The sequence below is a fragment of the Mesoplodon densirostris genome, chromosome 19, assembly GCF_025265405.1.
Source record: "Mesoplodon densirostris isolate mMesDen1 chromosome 19, mMesDen1 primary haplotype, whole genome shotgun sequence".
Classification (NCBI taxonomy): Eukaryota; Metazoa; Chordata; class Mammalia; order Artiodactyla; family Ziphiidae; genus Mesoplodon; species Mesoplodon densirostris.
In genome coordinates, this window is record NC_082679.1 from 37,161,868 (window position 1) to 37,181,818 (window position 19,951).

General features: G+C 57.1%; 2 protein-coding genes across 2 annotated transcripts; both read right to left on the minus strand.

The window, feature by feature from the left end:
* Positions 1-1,882: 1,882 nt before the first annotated feature.
* LOC132480445 (metallothionein-1E-like) lies at positions 1,883-3,576 on the minus strand. Its single transcript, XM_060084685.1, has 3 exons — positions 3,442-3,576; positions 2,680-2,745; positions 1,883-1,974 (listed from the first exon to the last, which is right to left on the minus strand). Exons 1-3 carry the CDS (start codon positions 3,467-3,469, stop codon positions 1,883-1,885), a joined length of 186 nt encoding a protein of 61 aa, XP_059940668.1. The 5' UTR covers positions 3,470-3,576.
* Positions 3,577-11,896: 8,320 nt separating this feature from the next.
* On the minus strand, positions 11,897-13,590 carry LOC132480745 (metallothionein-1E). Its single transcript, XM_060085136.1, has 3 exons — positions 13,456-13,590; positions 12,694-12,759; positions 11,897-11,988 (listed from the first exon to the last, which is right to left on the minus strand). Exons 1-3 carry the CDS (start codon positions 13,481-13,483, stop codon positions 11,897-11,899), a joined length of 186 nt encoding a protein of 61 aa, XP_059941119.1. The 5' UTR covers positions 13,484-13,590.
* Between the last annotated feature and the right edge of the window lie 6,361 nt (positions 13,591-19,951).

Below are 19,951 nucleotides of genomic sequence, written 5' to 3' on the forward strand. Positions count from 1 at the left end.
AGGAGAGGCCGGATTCCGCCTCCAGTGATGTCATGACCGGCACCCTGTGGCCGGGAGGTGGGACAGCTGTGGTGTAGGCGCCGTCCTCTGAGTACAGGCTGTGTGCCCTTGGGTAAGTTGCTTAACCTCTCTGCAATTGGCACCCTCACTCCAGACCTTGCAGGTTCACTGAGCCTGTGCAAATGCTGTGGCGGTGCCTCGTTCCATGGGGCTTGTTGGAGAACCTCCCCACGCCCTCTGGCACCGGATAAGCAAGGTTCCTATCCATCTGTGCCCTCACCATGAGCTTGCTTGCAAACCAGGGAGCCTTTCTCCAGGAGCTTGTTGGGAGCTCAAGGATTCTCTGTGCACAAATGTCAGTGTGGAGAGAGCGATCATAAAGGACACCGTTCGGGAAGCCCGAGCTAGGAGCCGGGCCACTATCTGGCTTATTCCCCCTCATTGAAATTAATCTTTTTTATCGAAAGGAGGAAATGAAATCTCCGAGAGTATCAGTGACTTGCCAGGTCAGGAAGTGGCTTGCTGGCTGTGATCCCGAGTGCCTGACACCAACACCCACGCACGCAGAACGGGCCGGCTCCTGAAATGCCCCCCTTCACACAAGGCACCTGTGGGCAATCTTGCTCCTGACTTCTGAGCCACGTGTCTCCTCTTTCTCTCCGAGTGCCCATCAACTAGGCGTTCCCTCCCCAGACCGCCAGGGGGCGCAACACCTGAAATATATTACCTGTTCCCTCAGCACACACTTCTTGCTAATAAACAGCACCAGGCCCTCCGCACTGCAGCACCACCATCACTCTGCAGAGGAACACGTGAAGTCCTTCTTCTGAAAGCAAGTCTCAGGGAAACAGCTGGGAAATTCCCACCAAATTCAAGTCACTATCGGGGTGTCAAGTAGCCACGGGCTGCATTTGAGGGAAGGGAAGATGTCAGCCTGATCTAGGGAGGAACTTGCGAAGACTCAGAGCCAAGGCCCTGCAGGGAGCTGTCACGGGTGGCGAGTGTCCTGTCAGTAGCCCTGGGCAAGCCAAGACTGATGTTCCCTGTGGGGAGGCAGGGGGCAGAGCTGCTCCAGGCGTGTGTGGTCCGCACAGTGGGGCGTCTGTGAAGCGTTCCCAGGACTCGAGCACACCTTCAATGTAAGTGCAGCATATGAAAGCGTCCAGCTTTCAGAATTGCTCCTCCACGTATGAAGGTGATTTGACGTGTTGAAGGGAAAAATGGGTGTCACATATCGTGTCCTTTTCTATTTTATCTCAGCGATTCTTTTTACTGACCAGGGTTAAAACGGTGGCAGAAAATACAAATAGGTCTTTCCAGGGTGTTTTAGACGCCAGTCGCGTGTAGAAGTCAAACAAGAGGGGTGTGGGATTCCATCCCCTCTGGGTACTTTTCCAGGCTCTCATCACCGAGGACTGAGTTTGGCAGGGGCCCCCAGAGAAGGAAAATGAGAAATGGACAACGTTCTCTGCAATCCATACTCGTAAGGGGAATAGAGGGAGTGTGTCCTCTGTGTGTCCAGTGCCCTATGTCATCTGGCGAGGCTTTCATTTGGAGCTGAGAAACTGAAGCTCAACTTAACCTAAGGGGCTAAGACGCTCCGTGTGCGTGTTTTGGGGGGTGGGGGGGGTACTCTTTGGTCCAGAGCCGAGGTCTCTGCACGTCCAGTCCAGTTCCCCACGCCAGCCCTGATGGGCACGGCGTCTCTTTGTTCAAGACAGAAGAAGGAAGACAGAGCCAGAATAAAGTCAACAACTTTTATTACAACTCACATATTTCATAGAAAAAGGAATGTAGCGTCAGGTCCGCTTGTATGAAAAACGGTAAAATGCAGGTTTGTCCTGGTTGCCCTGTTGACACCTGGGGCAGGCTCTCCGCGACATCAGGCACAGCAGCTGCACTTGTCCGAGGCCCCTTTGCAGACGCAGCCCTGGGCACACTTGGCGCAGCCCACGGGGCAGCAGGAGCAGCAGCCTGGGGAGGCAAGGGCAGCGTGCAGTCGGACCACACGTTGTCCGCACCCACCCTTCCCAACAGCAGGCCTGGCCCAGCCGCCCTCAGGCCCAGACCCTGAGTTTACGACGGTGTCCTCTGTCCTGAGAGAATTGCTGTCAGGCACTAGGTTCAGGTTGCCTGCCCCATCTGTGCCCAGGACAGGGCACAGCGCCTTGGAGAGACACTGAGCAGGGCCTCTGGGGACAAGACAAAGCCAGCCCCCAGCACCACCAGTGATGTGAGCCACGTCCTCAGGATCAAAGTGGAGGCAAACCCCTCACAGAGCAGCTCCCGCTCGGGGTAGGGAGGCTCTGGGCTGCTTCGACAGGAAGGGGCTGCACCAGGTCCGAGAAGCCACACAGGGTCACTCGTTCATTTCCCTACAGTGCTTCAGTCCCTGGGAGGATTCAGAAGCGTGACTCAGGAGGGAGGAGGACTAGTTCTAGTGACAGGTCTAAGGTCGTTGGTCGGTGACCCGTCTGGGCCTCAGTCTCCCTGTTCTCTAGTGCGCGCCTGGGTCTCGGTCATGTCGAAGGTGATTCCAGCTCTGATTGGGAATCCCTTCCTGGTGAGGGGGGTGCCGGGGAGTTTGGTCCCTGTCCTGCTCCTGCCTGCTGAGCTCTGGGCTCCCTCCTCGCACTCAGCCCACACCCCGCATTGCCAGAGAAGGCCCCGCACACTCACTCTTCTTGCAGGAGGTGCATCTGCAGGCCTTGCAGGTGCAGTAGCCAGCGCAGCTGCAGGAGCCGCCTGCCAGGAAGGGAAAGGCCAGCAGTGAGCAGGAGCTACAGCAGACGGTCAGCAATGCCTCCCTGAGCCCTCCTCCTCCGTCAGGACCCAGTCCTGGGAGCTCGTGTCCACTCAGGCGGATAGAGAAGCCCCAGCTCGTCTCTTCTGGTCCAAGGAGAGTAGGTCCCCTCCTGATGGGACTCCACAGGGAAGGTCCCAGGCTCCAGACCCAGCCCAGGCTGACTGGGGCTGGGGGCCAGGGCCCATGGCCTGAACCCCAAAGAGGCAGTGTCCCCTCCTCCCATCCAGTCCTGGCAGGTCCGAGGCCTCCTCCAAACCCTGGGTCTAGCAATTCCGTGACCTGCTGGGTGACCTCAACAAAGGCAGTCTTGAGCCTCTGTACTCCCCATTCAAAAATAGAGGCTGGAAATCGCTGGCGATCTAGTGGTTAGGGGACAGCGCTCTCGCTTCCTAGTGTCTGGGTTCCGTCCCTGGTCAGGGAACTAAGCTCCCACAAGCTGAGTGGTACAGCCAAAAAACAAAACAAAAAATAGGTTAAAAAAATGCTGTCGCTGCCCTGGCTGGGAAGAAAGCACTGGGTGAACCGCGGCCGTCCACTTGTGCTCGAATGGAAACTTCTTCCTCATCTAACCCCAGGGACACTGTGTCCTGGGCTGAGAAGCGGGCATGCAAGGCCCAGAGCCAGGGGTTCCTTACCAGTGGGGCAGGAGCAGTTGGGGTCCATTTGGAGCCAAGGCGAGGCCGGGGGTCGAAAGCAAGCGGCCAAGAGGCCCGTGAGCTGGTGGGAGGCGTGTGGAGCCTAGGAGCCTGCTTGCAGTGTTTGTACCCAGAGGAGGCGGCCCGGGCGCAGAGGTCCCACCCCCTCCTTGCACCCGCCCCGCGGATCTGCGCCCGCCCCGCCCGCAGCGCCCGGGGCCCGGCTGTGAGCAACCCTTGGGGCCGAGACAGGATTCTCCCAGGGTACGTGGGTCCGCTCTGCGCACGGAGAGCCGTCTTTGGTGCCTGCTCGCCGGTAGGGACTGTTTGCCGGGAGGTGCGCGGTGTCCTAGCCTCCCTGTCCGCCCCTCCCGATTTTCCCGAGGGCGGCAGCCACCTTGTTCCGGGATTTTCCAGCAACCCAGCCTCTGTATCCTCGCTGTCTTCCCCACCACCGGCCCCCGCGCTGTTGTCTTCAGGTTCCCCCTTTCCGGAGCCCGTGTGCAACCCTAGTCTCGCGCTCCCGTCCCAGGCATGGCTGGATCCTGGGAGTTGTGTGCAGAGGGCGGCGGTGGATGTGACCTTCACCACCAATCCTCCGACTCCCTCTTCCCCCACCATTTCCTGTCCTGGTCCCCACGATGGTCCTTAGGCAGCGCTTCTCTAACGTTTCTCCGTAAGAGCACCGCGACCAACTCAGGCCTCTGCCTCCCATCCTTCCTTCTTTTCTGCACTACTGAATGGATGGGTGGGCACACTTGTCCCTGTGCTCCTGGCCTAAACTTGGCAGGGGATTTCCTGATCCTAGCCAGTCCCCCCTGCACCAGGATGGAGGTTCCCAAAGGATGAGATCCCACCCCGTGGAAGGGATCATTGTAAGTGATGGGCAGACCTGGCATTAAAGAGCACAGCATGAAGAGTGGTTATTTCCCTTTCAGTATTCGGCAGCGGGAAGGGCACTGAGCAGGCAGTCACATCCCTCTGCATAGCTCTGTGACCTCTCTGGACTTTAGTCTCCCATCTCTGCAGCCAGAAGCACAACTAGACTGTCTGAAAGGACACTTCCAGCTCTGAATAATGATAGGCAGGACTCAGCCTTCAGTGACCTCCTAATCGGCGACCTTTGGCAAGGAGGTGAGACAGCCTTGCTATAGCTTCAGACCTCTGAATATGGTCTGTGTGCCCTTAGGCAGGTTGCTGAAACTCTGGGTAGCTGGCGCAATCCTTCCAGCCCCTGCAGGTTCACTGTGTTACTGGTTCAATATAGATCAAGTGATAGGGAGGGTGGGCATTGATTTTGTGTTCCTCCAAATGGTGTGGCAGCATCTTATTCTAGGGGGGCTATTGCAGGGCATGCGCACTCCCCCTGCCAGTGAATCAGTAAACTTGCAATCAAACCTTAACCTCCTGCCTAGAGTCATGCTTGCAACACCATGAGCCTTTCCCCAAGAGCTTGTTGGAATTCATCAAAATTGTGTCCCAGGAAAGTCACTGTGAACAGAAGCAGCCTAATAGACACTGTTTATAAAGCCCTAGTGAGGAGCTAGGCCACTCTCAATACCACACAGGGATATCATCTCCTTTTTATAGGACATGGAGACTTAGAGAGGTCGAGCGACTCATTTAGGATACGCGGCTGGTAAGTGCCACTGTGGTCTGTGAACCAAGACTGCCTGACACCAGCACCCGTGCACCCAGCACAGGCTGGCTCCTGAAATCCCCTCTTCACACAGGACACCTGTGGGTGAGTGCGGTCCTGACTCTTGGGCCACGTGACTCGTCTTTCTCTTTGACTTTCCATCAAATAGCAAATCCCTCCAGAAGTTGTCAGGAGGACCAGCTCTCGCCATTATTTACAGGTCACTCAGCGCCTCACTCCTTCCTAATAAATACCACCACCACGTTGTAAATGCAGAATCTGACACTACCCTGCACAGGCAGACATGAAGTCCTTCATGTGGAACCAGTTTCCAGGTACTCGGCCTCTTGTTGGGAAATGGCTGGGCATTACCTACAAATTCCTAGTCACTTTGCTGCTTTCCAGTAGCCAAGGGCTGGATTTTGAAGGCAGCGTTCAGCCTGACCTAAAGGAACTTCCAAAGATTCAGAGCCAACTCACCGCAGGGAGCTCTCAGGGGTAGCAGGTGTCCTCTCACTGGCACTGGGCCAGCCGAGACGGATGTTCCCTGTGGGGATGGTGGGAAGAGCTACTTCAGGTGTGGGTGATCCACACAGTGGGGCCTTTGAAAGTGTTTTCCGTGTTCAACATACTCCTTTGATGAACTCATGGGTTTTTTTTAATGATTGAAGTATGGCTGATTTACAATATGGTGTTAGTTTCAGGTGAACAAACATGTTTTTACTTTTTAAATTTTTCCTGTATTACTCTGATCCTCATACCTTTATTCAAATTTATTGAATCAAAAGTTGGGTTTTGTATTTTGTGTCCTTTGAAATTTTTCTTAGTAGTTCACTTAATTTTATTTTACCAAAGTTTAGGTTTGTGAAGTTAGAAAATAAAAACCACAGCTAGAAAATTCACACATCTTTCAGTGCAGGGAGTTTGAGACTTCCAGGTAGGGATTCAGGTAACTGGAGGTGTGATTCCAACTTCTTTAGAGTCTATGAAGCCTAAGATCTATGAGGAAGATCTATGAGTGAAGTTAGCCAGGGAAATCAGAGGATGGGAAATGAGGCATTGAGAAGTCACCAACCCTTGCCATGCCACGAACCCTTGCCATGAGAATGGAGGGGACCTTGTATCTGCTCAACACCCTTAGAGCATCTGGTCTAATGCTCTTCCATTTTACGGAAGATGAACCCAGTGAGGGAGTGTGGCTTGTCTTAGGCACTCAGTTTGTTAGGGACTCACATTTTGTTCCAGTACCCAAGTCTCTGCACTTCTCATCCAGTCTCCTACACCAGCCCTGGATGGCACAAAAGCCCTTATTCCCAATGCACAGAAAAAAGAGCCGAGTCGGAAGAGTGTCAACAACTTTTATTACAACTCACATATTTCATAGGAAAGGGAATGTAGCAATCAAGTCAGAGTTGTAGAAAAACACAGGTCGGCCCGTGGTCCTCCATTGACACCTGGGGCAGGCTCTCCGCGACATCAGGCACAGCAGCTGCACTTGTCCGAGGCCCCTTTGCAGACGCAGCCCTGGGCACACTTGGCGCAGCCCACGGGGCAGCAGGAGCAGCAGCCTGGGGAGGCAAGGGCAGCGTGCAGTCGGACCACGCGTTGTCCGCACCCACCCTTCCCAACAGCAGGCCTGGCCCAGCCGCCCTCAGGCCCAGACCCTGAGTTTACGACGGTGTCCTCTGTCCTGAGAGAATTGCTCTCAGACACTAGGTTCAGGTTGCCTGCCCCATCTGTGCCCAGGACAGGGCACAGCGCCTTGGACAGACAGTGAGCAGGGCCTCTGGGGCAAGAGAAAGCCGGCCCCCAGCACCACCAGTGATGTGAGCCACGTCCTCAGGATCAAAGTGGAGGCAAACCCCTCACAGAGTAGCTCCCGCTCGGGATAGGGAAGCTCTGGGTTGCTTCGACAGGAAGGGGCTGCACCAGGTCCGAGAAGCCACACACGGTCGCTCGCTCATGTCCCTACAGTGCTTCAGTCCCTGGGAGGATTCAGAAGCGTGCCTCAGGAGGCAGGAGGACTAGTTCTAGTGACAGGTCTGAGGTTGTTGGTTGGTGACCCGTCTGGGCCTCAGTCTCCCTGTTCTCTAGTGCGCGCCTGGGTCTCGGTCATGTCGAAGGTGATTCCAGCTCTGATTGGGAATCCCTTCCTGGTGAGGGGGGTGCCGGGAAGTTTGGTCCCTGTCCTGCTCCTGCCTGCTGAGCTCTGGGCTCCCTCCTCGCACTCAGCCCACACCCCGCATTGCCAGAGAAGGCCCCGCACACTCACTCTTCTTGCAGGAGGTGCATCTGCAGGCCTTGCAGGTGCAGGAGCCAGCGCAGCTGCAGGAGCCGCCTGCCAGGAAGGGAAAGGCCAGCAGTGAGCAGGAGCTACAGCAGACGGTCAGCAATGCCTCCCTGAGCCCTCCTCCTCCGTCAGGACCCAGTCCTGGGAGCTCGTGTCCACTCAGGCGGATAGAGAAGCCCCAGCTCGTCTCTTCTGGTCCAAGGAGAGTAGGTCCCCTCCTGATGGGACTCCACAGGGAAGGTCCCAGGCTCCAGACCCAGCCCAGGCTGACTGGGGCTGGGGGCCAGGGCCCATGGCCTGAACCCCAAAGAGGCAGTGTCCCCTCCTCCCATCCAGTCCTGGCAGCTCCGAGGCCTCCTCCAAACACGGGGTCCCGGTCTAGCAATCCCCTGACCAGCTGGGTGACCTCAAGAAGGACAGCCTGGAGCCTCCGTGCCCTCAGTGTCAACAGAGAGGCAAAGGGAGACTGACATGCTCCCAGGGGCCTGGCTACCAAGAAAGCCCCGGACCCGTGACAGGAGTCCTCCTGAGCTCAAACTCAAAACCCTCCCTTGTCGTCCTGTGCCTGGGAAGGGGGCATCCTAAGGCTCAAAGCCAGGGCTCCCTTACCAGTGGGGCAGGAGCACTTGGGGTCCATCTGGAGGAGAAGTGAGGCCCGAGGTCCAAAGCAAGGGGCGAAGCGGCTGCACGGGTCCGGTGGGGGCCGTGTGGGAGCGAGGAGCCCGGGGGCTCAGTTATAGGCCGAGGAGGCGGCCCGGGCGCAGAGGCCCCGCCCCCGCCTTGCACGCGCCCCGCGGATCCGCGCCCGCGCCCGGGCCCGCGCCCGCGCCGTGCGCAGCGCCCTCAGCGCCCTGGGCCGGGCTGTGAGCAACAGGCGGGGCCGAGCGCACGATTCCACTTCGGGGCCGGCTGGAGCGGAGGAACCGGGTGCCGTGCGGTAAGCGGTGTCCCAGCCCCCTGGCCGCCCCTTCCCAATGTGCCCGACGGGAGCAGCCACCCTGTTGGCGGGTTGCGCAGGACTCCAGCTCCCGCGTCCTCCGGTCTTCCCCGCCCCGGGCCCCGCGCCGCCGGCCTGCGGGTCGCCGTTTCCTGCAGCCTGAGAACAGCCCCCGCCTCCCGCTCGTGTCCCTGGCTTGGCTGGAGCCGGGGAGCGGTGTCAGAGACGGCAGGCGGCTGTGACCCTCAGCACCGTTTCGCCCAGCCCATGTGTCCCCAGGCGTTGCCAGCCCCGGTCCCCACCACGGTCCTTTGGAAGCATGTTTCCGGTACCGTCTCCTGGAACCGCAGCGCGGTGAACATTGCCTTCAGCCGCTAGTCCTCCTCACTTGTGTTTTCCTTTCCTGAAGGGATCGTGGCTCATTTCCGCGGGGGCTTCTTTGCCTCAACTTTCCAGGGGGGCTCCTCACTGTAGCCAGTCCACCCCACGCCAGGGTGGAGGTTCCCCAATCATGGGATGCTCCCCAGGGATGGCGTCATTGTAAGTGATAGGCAGACCTGGCGTTAAATAACAAAGCGAGACAAGTGGATAGTTCCCTTTGAGTAGTCCCGACAGTTACTCACCGTGGAGTCCAGGCCAAGCCTTGTTCATCACTTTTGCTCTTTGAACTGTCACACCAACCGGGAAGGGAGATCCTAGTCAGGAGCCCGTTTCCCAAAGGCCAAACTACCTACAGTACAAGGAGGCTCCGGAGGCAGGCACACGGTGCTGGGGAGTGGTGCCCTGCTTCTGTGCTTTTGTCGCTTCGCAGCTGAGAGAGGGAGTCGGTGAGAAAGCTCCCCTTTGGCCCAGAGCTGTGTCCTCAGCCCGTCTCTACCATGTCCAGCTCAATCCTGGGGGCGACCAGAGTGACAGAATAGGAATGGATTTATGACTTTGTGGCTACCTTCTGACTCTCTCCTTCAGTAGTGTTCAAGAGGTTTCTTTTGGTATAACGTATTTCGGAAAATCGCTGAAAAGAAAATGGTCAGGAAATCCGGATGCAGGTGACAGCAGAAATGGCAGGATCCTTCTGTATGTGTCAGGAGGACGGCGACTGTGTGACTCACGGCTTTCTACTTGTAGTGTCAACGGCTCTTGGCGGGAAGGCCGGATAACCCTCTCAGGGGAACTGGTCCCAGGCTCACAGGGTTGATGAGGACGGCCCAGAGCACAGAGCTAAACACACCATCCTTGCTTGCGTGTCTGGAAGGAGGACAATGTCTCCTAGGCTAATGATAACACATAAATAAAGAGATAAATAAGTGAATCGGTGATCCGATGGATTTACTCACTGAGTGCCCAGTAGGTTCTGACCTTCTTTGCGTGTATTCAATTCTGTAATCCCGAGAGCCAGACACTATTATTTTGCCCTTTAGAGCAGAGGAGACTGAGCCAGAGAGAGGTTATGTCACAGGGCTGTATGTGACACAGGTGGGACTGGCCCTCCTGCAGGCTGACTGCAGCCCCCCGCCCAACCGGACACCATGTCATCCCATGAAAGGTGAGAACACGGAACACCTGGCACAGCGGCGGCAGTGGGAAGGCCCTGAGCTGGCAGGCAGAGCCCTCTGCACAGCTCTGTGACCTCTCTGGGCTTCAGCCTCCCACCTCTGCAGCCAGGAGCGCAGCTGGACTGTCTCCGAAGACCCTTGCAGCCCTGAAAAAGGAGAGGCCGGATTCCGCCTCCAGTGATGTCATGACCGGCACCCTCTGGCCGGGAGGTGGGACAGCTGTGGTGTAGGCGCCGTCCTCTGAGTACAGGCTGTGTGCCCTTGGGTAAGTTGCTTAACCTCTCTGCAATTGGCACCCTCACTCCAGACCTTGCAGGTTCACTGAGCCTGTGCAAATGCTGTGGCGGTGCCTCGTTCCATGGGGCTTGTTGGAGAACCTCCCCACGCCCTCTGGCACCGGATAAGCAAGGTTCCTATCCATCTGTGCCCTCACCATGAGCTTGCTTGCAAACCAGGGAGCCTTTCTCCAGGAGCTTGTTGGGAGCTCAAGGATTCTCTGTGCACAAATGTCAGTGTGGAGAGAGCGATCATAAAGGACACCGTTCGGGAAGCCCGAGCTAGGAGCCGGGCCACTATCTGGCTTATTCCCCCTCATTGAAATTAATCTTTTTTATCGAAAGGAGGAAATGAAATCTCCGAGAGTATCAGTGACTTGCCAGGTCAGGAAGTGGCTTGCTGGCTGTGATCCCGAGTGCCTGACACCAACACCCACGCACGCAGAACGGGCCGGCTCCTGAAATGCCCCCCTTCACACAGGGCACCTGTGGGCAATCTTGCTCCTGACTTCTGAGCCACGTGTCTCCTCTGTCTCTCCGAGTGCCCATCAACTAGGCGTTCCCTCCCCAGACCGCCAGGGGGCGCAACACCTGAAATATATTACCTGTTCCCTCAGCACACACTTCTTGCTAATAAACAGCACCAGGCCCTCCGCACTGCAGCACCACCATCACTCTGCAGAGGAACACGTGAAGTCCTTCTTCTGAAAGCAAGTCTCAGGGAAACAGCTGGGAAATTCCCACCAAATTCAAGTCACTATCGGGGTGTCAAGTAGCCACGGGCTGCATTTGAGGGAAGGGAAGATGTCAGCCTGATCTAGGGAGGAACTTGCGAAGACTCAGAGCCAAGGCCCTGCAGGGAGCCGTCACGGGTGGCGAGTGTCCTGTCAGTAGCCCTGGGCAAGCCAAGACTGATGTTCCCTGTGGGGAGGCAGGGGGCAGAGCTGCTCCAGGCGTGTGTGGTCCGCACAGTGGGGCGTCTGTGAAGCGTTCCCAGGACTCGGGCACACCTTCAATGTAAGTGCAGCATATGAAAGCGTCCAGCTTTCAGAATTGCTCCTCCACGTATGAAGGTGATTTGACGTGTTGAAGGGAAAAATGGGTGTCACATATCGTGTCCTTTTCTATTTTATCTCAGCGATTCTTTTTACTGACCAGGGTTAAAACGGTGGCAGAAAATACAAATAGGTCTTTCCAGGGTGTTTTAGACGCCAGTCGCATGTAGAAGTCAAACAAGAGGGGTGTGGGATTCCATCCCCTCTGGGTACTTTTCCAGGCTCTCATCACCGAGGACTGAGTTTGGCAGGGGCCCCCAGAGAAGGAAAATGAGAAATGGACAACGTTCTCTGCAATCCATACTCGTAAGGGGAATAGAGGGAGTGTGTCCTCTGTGTGTCCAGTGCCCTATGTCATCTGGCGAGGCTTTCATTTGGAGCTGAGAAACTGAAGCTCAACTTAACCTAAGGGGCTAAGACGCTCCGTGTGCGTGTGTTTTGGGGGGTGGGGGGGTACTCTTTGGTCCAGAGCCGAGGTCTCTGCACGTCCAGTCCAGTTCCCCACGCCAGCCCTGATGGGCACGGCGTCTCTTTGTTCAAGACAGAAGAAGGAAGACAGAGCCAGAATAAAGTCAACAACTTTTATTACAACTCACATATTTCATAGAAAAAGGAATGTAGCGTCAGGTCCGCTTGTATGAAAAACGGTAAAATGCAGGTTTGTCCTGGTTGCCCTGTTGACACCTGGGGCAGGCTCTCCGCGACATCAGGCACAGCAGCTGCACTTGTCCGAGGCCCCTTTGCAGACGCAGCCCTGGGCACACTTGGCGCAGCCCACGGGGCAGCAGGAGCAGCAGCCTGGGGAGGCAAGGGCAGCGTGCAGTCGGACCACGCGTTGTCCGCACCCACCCTTCCCAACAGCAGGCCTGGCCCAGCCGCCCTCAGGCCCAGACCCTGAGTTTACGACGGTGTCCTCTGTCCTGAGAGAATTGCTGTCAGGCACTAGGTTCAGGTTGCCTGCCCCATCTGTGCCCAGGACAGGGCACAGCGCCTTGGAGAGACACTGAGCAGGGCCTCTGGGGACAAGACAAAGCCAGCCCCCAGCACCACCAGTGATGTGAGCCACGTCCTCAGGATCAAAGTGGAGGCAAACCCCTCACAGAGCAGCTCCCGCTCGGGGTAGGGAGGCTCTGGGCTGCTTCGACAGGAAGGGGCTGCACCAGGTCCGAGAAGCCACACAGGATCACTCGTTCATTTCCCTACAGTGCTTCAGTCCCTGGGAGGATTCAGAAGCGTGACTCAGGAGGGAGGAGGACTAGTTCTAGTGACAGGTCTGAGGTCGTTGGTTGGTGACCCGTCTGGGCCTCAGTCTCCCTGTTCTCTAGTGCGCGCCTGGGTCTCGGTCATGTCGAAGGTGATTCCAGCTCTGATTGGGAATCCCTTCCTGGTGAGGGGGGTGCCGGGAAGTTTGGTCCCTGTCCTGCTCCTGCCTGCTGAGCTCTGGGCTCCCTCCTCGCACTCAGCCCACACCCCGCATTGCCAGAGAAGGCCCCGCACACTCACTCTTCTTGCAGGAGGTGCATCTGCAGGCCTTGCAGGTGCAGGAGCCAGCGCAGCTGCAGGAGCCGCCTGCCAGGAAGGGAAAGGCCAGCAGTGAGCAGGAGCTACAGCAGACGGTCAGCAATGCCTCCCTGAGCCCTCCTCCTCCGTCAGGACCCAGTCCTGGGAGCTCGTGTCCACTCAGGCGGATAGAGAAGCCCCAGCTCGTCTCTTCTGGTCCGAGGAGAGTAGGTCCCCTCCTGATGGGACTCCACAGGGAAGGTCCCAGGCTCCAGACCCAGCCCAGGCTGACTGGGGCTGGGGGCCAGGGCCCATGGCCTGAACCCCAAAGAGGCAGTGTCCCCTCCTCCCATCCAGTCCTGGCAGGTCCGAGGCCTCCTCCAAACCCTGGGTCTAGCAATTCCGTGACCTGCTGGGTGACCTCAACAAAGGCAGTCTTGAGCCTCTGTACTCCCCATTCAAAAATAGAGGCTGGAAATCGCTGGCGATCTAGTGGTTAGGGGACAGCGCTCTCGCTTCCTAGTGTCTGGGTTCCGTCCCTGGTCAGGGAACTAAGCTCCCACAAGCTGAGTGGTACAGCCAAAAAACAAAACAAAAAATAGGTTAAAAAAATGCTGTCGCTGCCCCGGCTGGGAAGAAAGCACTGGGTGAACCGCGGCCGTCCACTTGTGCTCGAATGGAAACTTCTTCCTCATCTAACCCCAGGGACACTGTGTCCTGGGCTGAGAAGCGTGCATCCAAGGCCCAGAGCCAGGGGTTCCTTACCAGTGGGGCAGGAGCAGTTGGGGTCCATTTGGAGCCAAGGCGAGGCCGGGGGTCGAAAGCAAGCGGCCAAGAGGCCCGTGAGCTGGTGGGAGGCGTGTGGAGCCTAGGAGCCTGCTTGCAGTGTTTGTACCCAGAGGAGGCGGCCCGGGCGCAGAGGTCCCACCCCCTCCTTGCACCCGCCCCGCGGATCTGCGCCCGCCCCGCCCGCAGCGCCCGGGGCCCGGCTGTGAGCAACCCTTGGGGCCGAGACAGGATTCTCCCAGTGTACGTGGGTCCGCTCTGCGCACGGAGAGCCGTCTTTGGTGCCTGCTCGCCGGTAGGGACTGTTTGCCGGGAGGTGCGCGGTGTCCTAGCCTCCCTGTCCGCCCCTCCCGATTTTCCCGAGGGCGGCAGCCACCTTGTTCCGGGATTTTCCAGCAACCCAGCCTCTGTATCCTCGCTGTCTTCCCCACCACCGGCCCCCGCGCTGTTGTCTTCAGGTTCCCCCTTTCCGGAGCCCGTGTGCAACCCTAGTCTCGCGCTCCCGTCCCAGGCATGGCTGGATCCTGGGAGTTGTGTGCAGAGAGCGGCGGTGGATGTGACCTTCACCACCAATCCTCCGACTCCCTCTTCCCCCACCATTTCCTGTCCTGGTCTCCACGATGGTCCTTAGGCAGCGCTTCTCTAACGTTTCTCCGTAAGAGCACCGCGACCAACTCAGGCCTCTGCCTCCCATCCTTCCTTCTTTTCTGCACTACTGAATGGATGGGTGGGCACACTTGTCCCTGTGCTCCTGGCCTAAACTTGGCAGGGGATTTCCTGATCCTAGCCAGTCCACCCTGCACCAGGATGGAGGTTCCCAAAGGATGAGATCCCACCCCGTGGAAGGGATCATTGTAAGTGATGGGCAGACCTGGCATTAAAGAGCACAGCATGAAGAGTGGTTATTTCCCTTTCAGTATTCGGCAGCGGGAAGGGCACTGAGCAGGCAGTCACATCCCTCTGCATAGCTCTGTGACCTCTCTGGACTTTAGTCTCCCATCTCTGCAGCCAGAAGCACAACTAGACTGTCTGAAAGGACACTTCCAGCTCTGAATAATGATAGGCAGGACTCAGCCTTCAGTGACCTCCTAATCGGCGACCTTTGGCAAGGAGGTGAGACAGCCTTGCTATAGCTTCAGACCTCTGAATATGGTCTGTGTGCCCTTAGGCAGGTTGCTGAAACTCTGGGTAGCTGGCGCAATCCTTCCAGCCCCTGCAGGTTCACTGTGTTACTGGTTCAATATAGATCAAGTGATAGGGAGGGTGGGCATTGATTTTGTGTTCCTCCAAATGGTGTGGCAGCATCTTATTCTAGGGGGGCTATTGCAGGGCATGCGCACTCCCCCTGCCAGTGAATCAGTAAACTTGCAATCAAACCTTAACCTCCTGCCTAGAGTCATGCTTGCAACACCATGAGCCTTTCCCCAAGAGCTTGTTGGAATTCATCAAAATTGTGTCCCAGGAAAGTCACTGTGAACAGAAGCAGCCTAATAGACACTGTTTATAAAGCCCTAGTGAGGAGCTAGGCCACTCTCAATACCACACAGGGATATCATCTCCTTTTTATAGGACATGGAGACTTAGAGAGGTCGAGCGACTCATTTAGGATACGCGGGTGGTAAGTGCCACTGTGGTCTGTGAACCAAGACTGCCTGACACCAGCACCCGTGCACCCAGCACAGGCTGGCTCCTGAAATCCCCTCTTCACACAGGACACCTGTGGGTGAGTGCGGTCCTGACTCTTGGGCCACGTGACTCGTCTTTCTCTTTGACTTTCCATCAAATAGCAAATCCCTCCAGAAGTTGTCAGGAGGACCAGCTCTCGCCATTATTTACAGGTCACTCAGCGCCTCACTCCTTCCTAATAAATACCACCACCACGTTGTAAATGCAGAATCTGACACTACCCTGCACAGGCAGACATGAAGTCCTTCATGTGGAACCAGTTTCCAGGTACTCGGCCTCTTGTTGGGAAATGGCTGGGCATTACCTACAAATTCCTAGTCACTTTGCTGCTTTCCAGTAGCCAAGGGCTGGATTTTGAAGGCAGCGTTCAGCCTGACCTAAAGGAACTTCCAAAGATTCAGAGCCAACTCACCGCAGGGAGCTCTCAGGGGTAGCAGGTGTCCTCTCACTGGCACTGGGCCAGCCGAGACGGATGTTCCCTGTGGGGATGGTGGGAAGAGCTACTTCAGGTGTGGGTGATCCACACAGTGGGGCGTTTGAAAGTGTTTTCCGTGTTCAACATACTCCTTTGATGAACTCATGGTTTTTTTTTTAATGATTGAAGTATGGCTGATTTACAATATTGTGTTAGTTTCAGGTGAACAAACATGTTTTTACTTTTTAAATTTTTCCTGTATTACTCTGATCCTCATACCTTTATTCAAATTTATTGAATCAAAAGTTGGGTTTTGTATTTTGTGTCCTTTGAAATTTTTCTTAGTAGTTCACTTAATTTTATTTTACCAAAGTTTAGGTTTGTGAAGTTAGAAAATAAAAACCACAGCTAGAAAATTCACACATCTTTCAGTGCAGGGAGTTTGAGACTTCCAGGTAGGGATTCAGGTAACTGGAGGTGTGATTCCAACTTCTTTAGAGTCTATGAAGCCTAAGATCTATGAGGAAGATCTATGAGTGAAGTTAGCCAGGGAAATCAGAGGATGGGAAATGAGGCATTGAGAAGTCACCAACCCTTGCCATGCCACGAACCCTTGCCATGAGAATGGAGGGGACCTTGTATCTGCTCAACACCCTTAGAGCATCTGGTCTAATGCTCTTCCATTGTACGGAAGATGAACCCAGTGAGGGAGTGTGGCTTGTCTTAGGCACTCAGTTTGTTAGGGACTCACATTTTGTTCCAGTACCCAAGTCTCTGCACTTCTCATCCAGTCTCCTACACCAGCCCTGGATGGCACAAAAGCCCTTATTCCCAATGCACAGAAAAAAGAGCCGAGTCGGAAGAGTGTCAACAACTTTTATTACAACTCACATATTTCATAGGAAAGGGAATGTAGCAATCAAGTCAGAGTTGTAGAAAAACACAGGTCGGCCCGTGGTCCTCCATTGACACCTGGGGCAGGCTCTCCGCGACATCAGGCACAGCAGCTGCACTTGTCCGAGGCCCCTTTGCAGACGCAGCCCTGGGCACACTTGGCGCAGCCCACGGGGCAGCAGGAGCAGCAGCCTGGGGAGGCAAGGGCAGCGTGCAGTCGGACCACGCGTTGTCCACAACCACCCTTCCCAACACCAGGCCTGGCCCCAGCCGCCCTCAGGCCCAGACCCTGAGTTTACGACGGTGTCCTCTGTCCTGAGAGAATTGCTCTCAGACACTAGGTTCAGGTTGCCTGCCCCATCTGTGCCCAGGACAGGGCACAGCGCCTTGGACAGACAGTGAGCAGGGCCTCGGGGGCAAGAGAAAGCCGGCCCCCAGCACCACCAGTGATGTGAGCCACGTCCTCAGGATCAAAGTGGAGGCAAACCCCTCACAGAGTAGCTCCCGCTCGGGATAGGGAAGCTCTGGGTTGCTTCGACAGGAAGGGGCTGCACCAGGTCCGAGAAGCCACACACGGTCGCTCGCTCATGTCCCTACAGTGCTTCAGTCCCTGGGAGGATTCAGAAGCGTGCCTCAGGAGGCAGGAGGACTAGTTCTAGTGACAGGTCTGAGGTTGTTGGTTGGTGACCCGTCTGGGCCTCAGTCTCCCTGTTCTCTAGTGCGCGCCTGGGTCTCGGTCATGTCGAAGGTGATTCCAGCTCTGATTGGGAATCCCTTCCTGGTGAGGGGGGTGCCGGGAAGTTTGGTCCCTGTCCTGCTCCTTCCTGCTGAGCTCTGGGCTCCCTCCTCGCACTCAGCCCACACCCCGCATTGCCAGAGAAGGCCCCGCACACTCACTCTTCTTGCAGGAGGTGCATCTGCAGGCCTTGCAGGTGCAGGAGCCAGCGCAGCTGCAGGAGCCGCCTGCCAGGAAGGGAAAGGCCAGCAGTGAGCAGGGAGAGGGATGCAGGAGCTACAGCAGACGGTCAGCAATGCCTCCCTGAGCCCTCCTCCGTCAGGACCCAGTCCTGGGAGCTCGTGTCCACTCAGGCGGATAGAGAAGCCCCAGCTCGTCTCTTCTGGTCCAAGGAGAGTAGGTCCCCTCCTGATGGGACTCCACAGGGAAGGTCCCAGGCTCCAGACCCAGCCCAGGCTGACTGGGGCTGGGGGCCAGGGCCCATGGCCTGAACCCCAAAGAGGCAGTGTCCCCTCCTCCCATCCAGTCCTGGCAGCTCCGAGGCCTCCTCCAAACACGGGGTCCCGGTCTAGCAATCCCCTGACCAGCTGGGTGACCTCAAGAAGGACAGCCTGGAGCCTCCGTGCCCTCAGTGTCAACAGAGAGGCAAAGGGAGACTGACATGCTCCCAGGGGCCTGGCTACCAAGAAAGCCCCGGACCCGTGACAGGAGTCCTCCTGAGCTCAAACTCAAAACCCTCCCTTGTCGTCCTGTGCCTGGGAAGGGGGCATCCTAAGGCTCAAAGCCAGGGCTCCCTTACCAGTGGGGCAGGAGCACTTGGGGTCCATCTGGAGGAGAAGTGAGGCCCGAGGTCCAAAGCAAGGGGCGAAGCGGCTGCACGGGTCCGGTGGGGGCCGTGTGGGAGCGAGGAGCCCGGGGGCTCAGTTATAGGCCGAGGAGGCGGCCCGGGCGCAGAGGCCCCGCCCCCGCCTTGCACGCGCCCCGCGGATCCGCGCCCGCGCCCGGGCCCGCGCCCGCGCCGTGCGCAGCGCCCTCAGCGCCCTGGGCCGGGCTGTGAGCAACAGGCGGGGCCGAGCGCACGATTCCACTTCGGGGCCGGCTGGAGCGGAGGAACCGGGTGCCGTGCGGTAAGCGGTGTCCCAGCCCCCTGGCCGCCCCTTCCCAATGTGCCCGACGGGAGCAGCCACCCTGTTGGCGGGTTGCGCAGGACTCCAGCTCCCGCGTCCTCCGGTCTTCCCCGCCCCGGGCCCCGCGCCGCCGGCCTGCGGGTCGCCGTTTCCTGCAGCCTGAGAACAGCCCCCGCCTCCCGCTCGTGTCCCTGGCTTGGCTGGAGCCGGGGAGCGGTGTCAGAGACGGCAGGCGGCTGTGACCCTCAGCACCGTTTCGCCCAGCCCATGTGTCCCCAGGCGTTGCCAGCCCCGGTCCCCACCACGGTCCTTTGGAAGCATGTTTCCGGTACCGTCTCCTGGAACCGCAGCGCGGTGAACATTGCCTTCAGCCGCTAGTCCTCCTCACTTGTGTTTTCCTTTCCTGAAGGGATCGTGGCTCATTTCCGCGGGGGCTTCTTTGCCTCAACTTTCCAGGGGGGCTCCTCACTGTAGCCAGTCCACCCCACGCCAGGGTGGAGGTTCCCTAATCATGGGATGCTCCCCAGGGATGGCGTCATTGTAAGTGATAGGCAGACCTGGCGTTAAATAACAAAGCGAGACAAGTGGATAGTTCCCTTTGAGTAGTCCCGACAGTTACTCACCGTGGAGTCCAGGCCAAGCCTTGTTCATCACTTTTGCTCTTTGAACTGTCACACCAACCGGGAAGGGAGATCCTAGTCAGGAGCCCGTTTCCCAAAGGCCAAACTACCTACAGTACAAGGAGGCTCCGGAGGCAGGCACACGGTGCTGGGGAGTGGTGCCCTGCTTCTGTGCTTTTGTCCTTCGCAGCTGAGAGAGGGAGTCGGTGAGAAAGCTCCCCTTTGGCCCAGAGCTGTGTCCTCAGCCCGTCTCTACCATGTCCAGCTCAATCCTGGGGGCGACCAGAGTGACAGAATAGGAATGGATTTATGACTTTGTGGCTACCTTCTGACTCTCTCCTTCAGTAGTGTTCAAGAGGTTTCTTTTGGTATAACGTATTTCGGAAAATCGCTGAAAAGAAAATGGTCAGGAAATCCGGATGCAGGTGACAGCAGAAATGGCAGGATCCTTCTGTATGTGTCAGGAGGACGGCGACTGTGTGACTCACGGCTTTCTACTTGTAGTGTCAACGGCTCTTGGCGGGAAGGCCGGATAACCCTCTCAGGGGAACTGGTCCCAGGCTCACAGGGTTGATGAGGACGGCCCAGAGCACAGAGCTAAACACACCATCCTTGCTTGCGTGTCTGGAAGGAGGACAATGTCTCCTAGGCTAATGATAACACATAAATAAAGAGATAAATAAGTGAATCGGTGATCCGATGGATTTACTCACTGAGTGCCCAGTAGGTTCTGACCTTCTTTGCGTGTATTCAATTCTGTAATCCCGAGAGCCAGACACTATTATTTTGCCCTTTAGAGCAGAGGAGACTGAGCCAGAGAGAGGTTATGTCACAGGGCTGTATGTGACACAGGTGGGACTGGCCCTCCTGCAGGCTGACTGCAGCCCCCCGCCCAACCGGACACCATGTCATCCCATGAAAGGTGAGAACACGGAACACCTGGCACAGCGGCGGCAGTGGGAAGGCCCTGAGCTGGCAGGCAGAGCCCTCTGCACAG

Bases quoted from the DNA above. Each gene is read 5' to 3' on its own strand.
- LOC132480445 (XM_060084685.1), bottom strand. From the start codon at position 3,469: ATGGACCCCAACTGCTCCTGCCCCACTG. The intron at 2,746-3,441 runs GTAAGGAACCCC...CCTTCCTGGCAG, and splicing joins CAACTGCTCCTGCCCCACTG to GCGGCTCCTGCAGCTGCGCT. The intron at 1,975-2,679 runs GTGAGTGTGCGG...TTGCCTCCCCAG, and splicing joins ATGCACCTCCTGCAAGAAGA to GCTGCTGCTCCTGCTGCCCC.
- LOC132480745 (XM_060085136.1), bottom strand. From the start codon at position 13,483: ATGGACCCCAACTGCTCCTGCCCCACTG. The intron at 12,760-13,455 runs GTAAGGAACCCC...CCTTCCTGGCAG, and splicing joins CAACTGCTCCTGCCCCACTG to GCGGCTCCTGCAGCTGCGCT. The intron at 11,989-12,693 runs GTGAGTGTGCGG...TTGCCTCCCCAG, and splicing joins ATGCACCTCCTGCAAGAAGA to GCTGCTGCTCCTGCTGCCCC.